Genomic DNA, 10,845 nt, shown 5'->3' with positions numbered 1-10,845 from the left:
TAATAATTCATTTAAATTAATAATTTTATTTGAAAAACTAAGGATAATTTCATGAATGTTTAGTACACTATGCTTTCATTGTTTCTTTTTCTGTTGATTTTCTTCAGATGAAGGGAATGTGTACATGTAGCTTTGTGAATCCCAGGGTGATATGCTTTTAATCATCTTTGTCACAGCAACCAATTTTTCAAATGATTTTATTGATCAGTTAACCAAATGTACCATCAGATATACTACACAGGCCGAAGCGTGACAGATAGAACTGCAGTAGATGGGCCTCAGCCCTTCCACTGATACACAGAAACCAAGTCATTTTTTTTCTTAAATGTAAGAAAATTAGTAAGGCCTCCACACTGTTATCTAATTAAATATCTTTTAACATGTTATGAACACATTAATCCTTTATTTTTTCAGATATTTTCTTTGCCAGTGGTTTGATAGTTTAGCCATAGCTTCTGACATAACATAAAAAACCTCACAGACTACTACTTGGCAACGTGTCTTCAGATCAACAGATGAAGATGACAACCACTGTCAGTACAAACAGAATAAAGCCTACATTAAAAGGCCATACAACAAACAAACAAAATAAACATATTACAAGTGCTTGGATCTTTTTTAGACACCCAACAGTTACAGTAGAGAAATGTGAGTCCAACTTAACGCATATCCTAACATATAACTACTGGAATTGGCAACATGTTGTGTCTCCTGTCGGTACTCCCACTCGATGCCAGAGAATGATCATGTCCTCTAAACTGATAACACCCAACATCTTAGTTAAAAGTGTCTCAAGCCTGGATCCTCCCAGTTCAGCGTTTTCTGAGGGGCACGTTAACCTCTGGTAACAATCCAGTCTTATGTCCTTCCAAACTCCTGCCGAAGTCACGGCTGTCCATCAGACGTGAGGTATCCAAACAGCTACACGACTATTCTAAGCTTCTCCCTCACAGCAAAATTAGGTAGTCAGCCAGACTAAAGCTCTGCCTTTGACATTCCTTGGTCACTGCCACCGAAACAGTGCTGGATGGCTTAAAGCACTGCTACAGCAGGCTACCAGGCCAGGACACTATGGTCAGGGTGATTCTGCCACGGAGCTCCTTCAGAAGGCGAACCAGTGCTGTGTGTGTCATCCCCCAAGTACTCTTTCCATTCACCTCAAGCAGGATGTCCCCACACCTACACAGACAGAGAAATGGGAATTGAAAATGATCTTCTTTGACTTCTAAAACATTTTGCCCATGGGCAATTGTGGAAAAAAAGTGATATCCAACGAGCAGATACCTTATCCTGCCATCATTGTAAGCTGGTGTCCCCTCCACAATCGAGCGGATGAAAAAGGATTGATTGCAGTTGACCTCTTCCTGACCTCCAACAATACTGAAGCCCAGGCTGCCCGAAGTGCTCCGCCGCAGGACGATGTCTTTGCAGCAGTAGAGATGCCTGCATGAGCCAAGAGGGAGATTAATCACACTAATCTCTCAACGGCATCTTTAGATTACACATACTGTGCATCTATACTGAGCATGTGTGCTGTAGATAGAGTGCTGAAATGAGCCCCACTCTAAAGAGAAAGGCCTGGCTAACCTTTGAATGCAGGTGTGATTTGGACTTTGTATCAGTAGTGCACCAAATCACAGTCCAAAGCTAAATTTTCACTGTGACTTAGTGCTTGGTTTCTTTGCATCTCTGTTTCATCATACTTTATAAAACTAGGAGCAGCAGTTGTTTGTCGTTATCAGTACACAGCTGTCTTTCTAACACACCTTCTAAATTCATATGCTAAGAACATAGAGAAAGTTTAACTGATATCTTAGTGGTAAATATTTAAGCTGAAAGGTTAGTTTTAAAAGTATAATGAGCATTCCTTTCCCAGCTGGCTTTGTCAAAATTTCAGTTGGCACCAGCTGGCAGAGGTCACAAGGACCGGTGTGAGGGGTTTAATTTATACTGGCCTCAGAAAAAGCATACAATTGTACATGGAGATGATGCAAAGGCAGCAGTGGGTACTCTACCTGGGTAGCTGCAGCCATGACACCCACAGTGGGGAGTAATCGTCATTAGGCACCGGGCTCTTGATGCTGTCTGTAGGTGATGGCGTAAGACAAGGTGGCAATGTGCAATCTTGCACAAAGTCCTCTGGAGGACGCATCTCCAAAACCTTGAGCACAACAGGAGAGGAGGTGTTCTTCAAATTGGCCACGGCCTCACCTCGTGTTACCCCTGTCAAATCCATGCCATTCACATTTAACAAAATGTCACCTGCAGGGGAAGATATAGACAGCACAACTCAAGCTCTGCCTGGGGCTGATACCCTCATAACAGCTTAAAACAAGACGTGGGACACATCATCTGCCTATTTAATATTCATCAACCTCCACGCTAGAAGACAAAGAGATGGAAACTAAGCACCACCTGTGCTTTAAAAAGCCTCCTAGTGATGAAAGTGGTGCAAAGATAAATTGATAATCGCAGAGTCCATCTTGCTAGTAAGCAGCTCAAAGGACACATTTGCCCTGTGAGGATATGCAAATACAAATTAACACTCCATTACAAAACGCAAACATGTTTCATAACCGTACAAAAGGAGGCAGCTGCTGCTGCTCTGTCCCTTATGAATACAATAATGTGCACCTTGAACCATGAATAGGACAACAGACTCAATTTACTTCTATTTTTATTAAGCCTTCATACTGTACTTCTTATCACCCATCTCAGCATTTCTCTCAATCCTCTCATAACCAGAGTTTAAGGCATTGAGATTGAGAGTAATGAAAGGCCTAATATGGTTCTATTTTAAGGTGAATATGCAGGAATCAGCATTTGGGGCTAAAAATCTTCCACTCTCCCTGCCTTCAGTAGCATTACAGGATTTTAAGGCTGCTGCTCTTCCATACAGCTATTGTGTGTCTCTTCATGTTTTGCTGGTTCGGTCTTGACGAATTTCATGTAGCAAAATAATTAGATACTTGACAAATTCTCTTCTGCATTGCAATTGGAGTTCAAGTCTCGAGCACTGCTATGCTAATGTTTGTTTGTGTTTTTGTTTAAATCTCTTAGAGCCAATTTGCGGAGCACTGAACCACAGCAGCACCAGAGTTTTCTGTTGCATGAATAACCTTCATAATGAAACATGAGCCTTAAATGTTCATCAATCACCCCATCTGTTCGTTACAAGTATTCATCACCAAACCCACATAAATACTGACAGAATTTTTATGCAATGAAACTCATGCTTAATCCACTATATGAGTAATTATTTGCACAGATTACAGACATCACATTTCTTCTGAAATACATGAGTAATATTCTAATGATTACATAATTAGATGACAACTCATTTTACCTTTGCGTATGGAGCCCTCTTGTCCCACCACTCCATCAGGGTCCACATTTGTAACGTAGATGGGGAGGTCCCACCCTCGGCTGGACATGCCGCCCGCCACTGTCATACCCAGAGAGTCATGCGGCTCCTTATTTAGACTTACTGTCTTCTCATAACATGCAGGCTTTTGACAAGAGTCCTTTACAGGAGACAGAAAGCAGACAGACAAATAGTTGAAGTAAAGAGTTTTTTGTAAAGTGACTGATTTTAAAAACAACCAAGGTTGTTTTTTATTCCTTCCCCTAATATCCCGTTTTCTTTTCCAACTGTGATGTTAATGGACATACCACACATTCAGAACTGATGCTGTCACTGTGGTGTTTTGAGTGTCCGCATGCACCGTCACTCCAAACATAATAATGACTTACACCAAGGGCATCTTAAATAAATTATATAATGTAATTAGATTTAGATGTAGTGCATTTGCATAATAATGAGGAGCGTTTTCTGTGAGACTTGCAATAATGGTAGAAGTCACATGAATGCCACCCATGCTGGGTTATGGGAACAAGAGCCCAATAACATAGACACAGTTAAAAGCTGATTGATGAATGACCTCGTCAGCATAATTGGTTAATGTATAATATATGGTGGTTATTATGGTAGAACATTAGGCAGCTCAAGTGCCTCCTCAGTCTTTGTCCATGTTGAATGCAGAGATTCATACACAGAGTCGTGATGTGTTATTTGATGTTTTGAACGAGGCATTGCATGGGATAAAGTGAATGAGGTTTTATTCATAGCAAGTGTGTGAGTCATATGAGGCAGAGTTGAATACTAATGAATAACACATGGACACACTGAGGTTGGTGGGATGTAGCTTGTCCTGCTTTGCTAATGTGCCACATTCACACGTTTTAGCTGCACTCACAACAAGAGATCACTTGACTGACCTTATGGCATGACAGTGCGAAAACTGAATACATTACCTGGCTTTCATATTAAAGCACTGTCAATTCTGTCTGTTTTTTCCCAGATTATTTGATGGCTTTTGATGAACAATAATGCTGTGTAATGAGCAGAGTTTGTTACCTCCCAGCACAGCGAGCTCACATAAGATATTTTGTCATCTCTGTTCTTTATGCTTAGCCAAGCAGCTAGCTATTTCGTGTGGTGATTAAAGAACAACCACCTGGAGTTCAAAAGAAGGATTTCTTCTGTGGCATGCCAGTTATTTTTACCAGGTTTGTTTTAGGCAAAATGCTGGATAGTTGTTAAATAGACTGGCTTATCAGTATGTACACAACTTAAAGAAGAATTTAGAAGCTGGTGCAATCAGTGTGACATGACCCACTGGTTAGTGGGCAATGTGCAATCTTGAAGCTTCTGGTTGAGCATTTTGCTCAATCCCATCTTGGTGTTTTTAAACCTGATGTGACAAGTAAAGCCTGAATAAGTAGCTTACAGACACTGCATACAGTGTTAACCTAAAGAACATCCTGATTTATCAACATTTTTTACACTACTGGAGTAATAAAACAAAAAGACTTGAAACTAGCACTTAAGATGTTAAACTTACCAGGAATGTATTTAGTGAGGTCATAGAACAAATGAGGTCATTTTCCTGTAAACTTCTATGCATTCGGATGAAAGTGAGGATATGGCCCCTGATGGCCGCATAATGAAGCAGAGTATTGTACTTCTCATGTCTTGGAATATGTCTTGGCCAAACCACACGAATCCCTACTATTATAAATTAAATCACTCAGGTATAACATATAAGCTGACACTGGGAAAAATATTACGATTCAGTTAATATTGTGCTGTCCTAACTGGACTATTACTGGTTTGTCAACACTGCCCTAGACCACTGAACAATGTCCCCAAAACTAAAGATTCATGAAGCAGCATTATCTTGCTAGATGTCACCTTTGGTTTGACAATGAATAATTTCTTATCAGTCACTTCTCAAGCAGCCGCATTAAAGATATAATCAAAGATATATAAAAATATATGCATTTACATGTTTTGATCCCGGTGACATTGAAAGAGGAGGAACTCTCCACAAGATACTGTACTGTATATGCAAAATATCCCCAAAGTAGAGATCTGTAAGGAAGTTTGTGATTATAGTGATTAAATATTGTGGCAAAGACAAAAAGTATCGCAAACTTGCATTTTTTTTTGTGCCAATTACATTCAAATTTGAAATCAGACAAATTCTACTTATAGCAGGAAGCCAAAACAATTGCCTCTTAAAAATCAAAGGGAATTGATCAACCTGAAATTATACCATGAATTTTCACCTTGGCTCTGTCGTAGAGCAAGATAAATTGCTATGTTCAAAAAAACAGTAAAGGTTGGGATGTCTTCTTTGTGGTGAAAAAAATAGGAGATCGATAGGGGTGCAACACAAAACAGCTTTCCTGCTGTACTGCTTGAATGACATACTCAGCTTTGACTGGAGAATAATACCTCCATGGATCATTTGCACCTGAAAGCGAATATTTATCACGGGAAGGGGAGTCGGGGGAACAAAGCTCCTCTGTGTATCAGTACCGTCCTTGTCTCTTGTGTGTGTATATATATGTGTCTGTATGAGCTTCTCACCAGCAGTGTTTGCTCTAGATCCACAGGGGAATATGGTGGGGGACCATCCATGCCCCACGGATCTTCTTGTATGAGGTCTGGAGTGGGCAGGCAGATCTGACGAGACACTATGAAATGGACGCGCTCTTCACTTGCCTAAAAAACAACCACAGAAAAATTTGACATGTGTTGCAGTTAAATGGGGAAATTAATTTTATTCTGAGTGAAATTTTCTGGATAGCTAATCTTCACTGCCACTTTGTCGTAACTCTTAGAACTATACTCCAGGCTGACCTACACGCATTCACACATATGCAAGCATACAGCCACACAGACTGGCTGGATACATCCCTCTCCCCATGCTCTCATTCCTTGGAGAGTTCCACGGGTCTTTCTAGCAAAGAGCTGAGTCCTGAATTAGCCAGTCCAGCTCATTATTGCCTTAATTGAACTAATTTAATTTCTATCCTGGCAGTTCTTAATCTCCGACAGAAAGTGCCTACTCTGAGAGGCCATCTTGGCTCCACAGAGACCCAGTAGAGCCAGTCAAACAACCCAGACAGGAACTTGGAGCCCAGAGACCCTGCACAGTCAGCCGCAGACACACTGCAATTAACCACTATTAACCAAAAACACACCATCGTTGACTGGCATCAACCAGGATACAGAGGCAGCCACATGGCCCAGTCCATCAGGGAGTAACCACAATTAAATACTATTAACTGCACTGAATGCAGACACAACAGCACAGCACAACACAATTAGCCTGAATCACCACAATTATCTTTAATACCTCAGGGACTCACATTAAGATCACAACACAGTTGTTTATGGTCTGTAACAACATGAAGGTGAATTTGTCACAACTGTGAACTTTCTATGTAATGCTAATGCATGCAGTCTTTCCTTGACTTGCTAACAGACCTGAATGAGTAGAGCAGCGTGCTCTGGTGCGCCATAACGTAGATCGTGCCCGTTGATGGCAAGCACGCGGTCACCAATGCACAGTTGCCCATCACGTGCAGCTAGTCCACCCTCCAGCAGGTGAAAGATATACACTCCATGCTCCTCTGGCCGCCTCACGAGCTTAATGCCCAGCTGTTCCTCTGGAGCACTTTTGTTCAGGACCACATGGATGCTATCATCTCTCAAGGGATGATGGGGTAGGCCATGTGATGGGTGGCCCCCAGTGATGTGGCCATGTGGGTGGCCATGCGAATGCGAACGGTAGCGATGCCGCTGTTCTCTGAGCACGGTTAGCCGGAGGAGTTGGCACGGCTGTTTGAGGGTGGTCACAGCAAAGCAGTGGGGCACGTTGCTAATGTCAATGCCGTTTACCTGAAGGACAAGTGGAAATGTAATTTCACGGAGGACTTTTTTATCACTTCCAGCTGCTTTGTTAAACTCACTATACCTTGAGGATCATGTCCCCGGGAAGCAAGCGTCCATCCCGAGCAATGACACCTTCTCTGTAGATATCCTGGATTAGAATGCGAACTAAAGGGGTTTCATTGCCACCGACGATGCTAATGGCCAGTGGCTCTGAGGGATCCACCCGCGTGATCTTAATACTGGTAACTTCACCATCAGGGATCAGGTGATGGAGCTGAGGAAGAGCCACCACTGGGGAAGAAGGAAAAGGCTGTGTTAAGTTCTATTGTACAAAGATCAACAGCCAAAAAGACCCAGCCAAATAAAACAAGAGAGGAAATGGGAGAAAAGGAGAGCGCTGAGAAGGAAAAGACAAACACATCTAGGGAGATGGAGGTATACCGTAGTGTAGAGGTTCAGCAGTGGAGCCAGCTGTCTCTACTCCCTAAGGTTACTAAAACAAACTTGTAGAAGTCAAGAGGGAAAATTTGCTTGGCTGATTATCCTCTGTGATGTTTGTATCATTAGTCACATACATCTGTAGCAAGTATGCTTGGGAAAACCCTCAATTTCACATTTCCACAAAGTTATTACTAGGGTGGGGATGTAAGAAAAGTTGTAATACACACTAAATTTGTACACAGTCCAACTACTTTGATTCACAACAGATTTGTTCCCCTTGTTTTCACCTCAGTACTTGATCATCTGCAAAAAATAAAGGATTCGAGTATAATGCAGACCTCATTATGAGCCTCAGCATTTTTAATGAAAGAGTATGTCTCTTCTAGTTTTATGTCATTCTTTTGTGCAATCCTCCCACATACCCACTGTTGAATTTGTTGAATTTTACTAAATGGCAGAATGATTCATTCTGAACAGGACCATGTGGAAATGGGTGGGGGACATTATCTTGGCTGACAGCCTAGGCCAAAGTCTTTAAGAAGTTGAGTTTTTCATTTCATTTCTTATTCCTAAATGCACTGTTTCCCCTCGTATCTCTGTCTCTGTAGCCTCAGACACTTGTTCCACACTTCGCTGCACTTTTTCCAATACAAAGTCAATATTTTGTCTTTTTTGCAGCAGATTGCTTCAAGGGTGGAGAGCACATTAAGAGAGACTCACAGCCGTTATGTAATCCTCCTTTCTCTCCATCATTCACCTTTCAACCTCTGTCTTGCTTCATCTTGTCACATACTTTTTTTACCCACCCCAATGGGACTGTATGATGTGTTTGCTTATTTATTTGTTTTCATTTTATTTTACTCTGCATCCACTCTTCCTTACATTTCTCCAGGATGGAACTACGTCTACTTCACTTTTGCATCCTTCCCGTCTATCTTTGTCTCTCAGTGGCAGGCAATGAATATTTAATCTTTTCTCTCAGCCCCGTCAGTGATGGCCTCTGAGAATAATCTACTCCCAGATCATTCGTCATCCTTCATTCTTACGCAATCCCACGTTCCTTCGTCCAATCACACTGCAATTCTGCTTTAACGTTATACTCTATGGTTGGCTATATTTCCACCACAAGTGCCAGTCTGTAGAGATTACATTAAATATCACTACGGCACATTTTTTTTTACTGCATACATACATCTTATGGTTCTACCACGTCTAGAACACTGCTTTCCCAGGTGAATATATCATCAAGTTGGTAAGGAATGACAGGATATGGTAGAGTTGAATAGAAGGATGAGATAAAAAAGAAGAACAGGTAGTGGAGACAGAAGTAGGAACATCATCTGCTTTATCTTCAGCGACCTCTGGCCATCCCATCCCTCAGGCTACCATTCTCCCATGATCTGTCTGCACAAGCTTATGCAATCCACAGCTGAATTATTAAAGAAACATATACTACTGTTACACTGTGGGACCCAGCTGTGTCACCCTCCATATAAAGCTGAGGAAACAAGTATACACATTCAGGGAAACACAGAAACACAGAAATAAAGGTTTTAATCCATACCTTCCTGTGGCACACTGGAATTTCTGGCATTGTCTCTTTCCTCAGATGTCTCATTGCTAACAGCGTTGCCACTCTTAGTCCTCCTCAAGACGCTGAAGGCCCTGTTCAACCTTCTGAAGGAGCGACTCCTCACTGAAGAGCGATCAAAATTTCTGACTGCAGGGGTGAAAGAGAGGCACTTTAAAGATGACCTCACCCTCAACATGCCCAGACATGTCTGAATCTCACTCACAGCCAATGGAAAGCTTTCTCAGAGCTGCACCAAAGACATTAAGCAATCTGTGATTCTGTTGCAATTACCTGTATAATGCAGGAAGACCTGTTTGAATAATACCCATAACCCTTAAATCTCTAAAGGATCTAAACAGTGCAAAGTGATATTACTAAAGAAGAGTGTCCAGTTTTGTTAGGGTTTTGGATTAGCTTCCCTTTTTTTGTGAAATGAACATAAGAATTACATTGTTCAAAGCACTGTGTATTGATCAGCACAGTGCTTTTCTGTGTTGTATCACTAGTTGTGTTTTTGACTCTTTCTAAAGTGAGCTTAACACTCCACCTTGCATACAAATGGTGGGTTAGCTTTGGAAGCCTCAATCCCTAACTCTGATTCAACACTGGATTAGGGGGACTGTGCTTGATATTTAAGGAACTTTTTGAAGCTTCCACACGCACTTCAAACTTGCAGCATGGAGGTTAGCATTCAGAAACTGAAATTTATTTTTGTAGTACAAACAATTAATGGAATTTCTTATATGAACCAAGTGGAATGTCATGGTTGTCCTGTAAAAGAGACCGTCTCTTCCTTCTACATTTCAGTGTGTCCATTTGGTATTTTTATTTCCGCTGTGGTCAGAGTGCATGCCTTATCAATGAGTTTCGAGAGACCACAAACTGCCTCTCAGGCTGAACAATGCTTTTTTTTCTTTTTTTTGCACTGTTAAAATAGAGAGCTCAAAAAGAAAAAACGCATTCCAGCTGCAAATTTCACCATATTCAGGTAATGTGTGAGTCGAGGCTTTAAGAAAATACTACTACTCCCCCAAAGAAACAATGATATTAGCAAATAAAATACTGATACTCAAGTCAAGGTACCTCTTGTTATGAATCCAAGTGTAGCATATTAGAAACTGGAAGCAATACATTAATTAATCGTGCTTATATTTGTTTACAAGTAAAATTTTGGGGAAAACACTGGGGCCCCATTAATCTTTTTATTTTTTCTTATATAACAGAAAACTTTTCTTTTCCCTCTTTGGGCTATGTTTTTGGTTTTTTTTGGCAAGTTTTAAAAAGTTCAAATCTTTTGAAATGCGTTCAGCTGATAGTCCTTTAATTAATAAACCAAATCCGTGCACAGTAAAGTTACATGGTTGCGTAACAACAGTAGTGGACTCTAGCGACTGGTACCAAAAGAGACCCTCCCAGAGAGGCTCTTGTCTGTACTTGTACTTTGCTTTTTAGGCTACAGGAGCTTCCATTGAAGACAGAAGCCCCAGCCCGGCTGCTCGGAGCACGGGACAGCAAGCTTCTGCAGTGCCCCTCCCTCCCTCTGCAGGCCCATGGAGATGTGAAGGCTCCTGACAGCCACATTATT

At 41.3% G+C, this 10,845-nt stretch overlaps 1 protein-coding gene across 6 annotated transcripts in view; it reads right to left on the bottom strand.

Moving 5' to 3' along the window:
- Positions 1 to 180: 180 nt before the first annotated feature.
- The window catches only part of lnx1 (ligand of numb-protein X 1), a 34,256-nt gene continuing 23,591 nt past the window's right edge, over positions 181 to 10,845 (bottom strand). For 5 of the 6 annotated variants that reach the window (XM_026158714.2, XM_026158715.2, XM_080297922.1 and 2 more), the window contains 8 exons: positions 9,252 to 9,407; positions 7,329 to 7,537; positions 6,839 to 7,252; positions 5,936 to 6,070; positions 3,347 to 3,524; positions 2,016 to 2,262; positions 1,285 to 1,443; positions 181 to 1,179 (listed from right to left, as the gene is read on the bottom strand). In XM_026158714.2, the coding sequence (XP_026014499.1) occupies positions 1,044 to 1,179; positions 1,285 to 1,443; positions 2,016 to 2,262; positions 3,347 to 3,524; positions 5,936 to 6,070; positions 6,839 to 7,252; positions 7,329 to 7,537; positions 9,252 to 9,407 (1,634 nt within the window). In that variant the 3' untranslated portion in view covers positions 181 to 1,043. The remainder of the gene's footprint in view (positions 1,180 to 1,284; positions 1,444 to 2,015; positions 2,263 to 3,346; positions 3,525 to 5,935; positions 6,071 to 6,838; positions 7,253 to 7,328; positions 7,538 to 9,251; positions 9,408 to 10,845) is intronic. The other variant, XM_026158716.2, reaches the window with a different exon arrangement.

Source organism: Astatotilapia calliptera, chromosome 23 (assembly GCF_964374335.1).
Source record: "Astatotilapia calliptera chromosome 23, fAstCal68.1, whole genome shotgun sequence".
NCBI lineage: Eukaryota > Metazoa > Chordata > Actinopteri > Cichliformes > Cichlidae > Astatotilapia > Astatotilapia calliptera.
The sequence above is the reverse complement of the archived record's forward strand: the minus strand, read 5'-3'. Positions and strand labels throughout refer to the sequence as shown.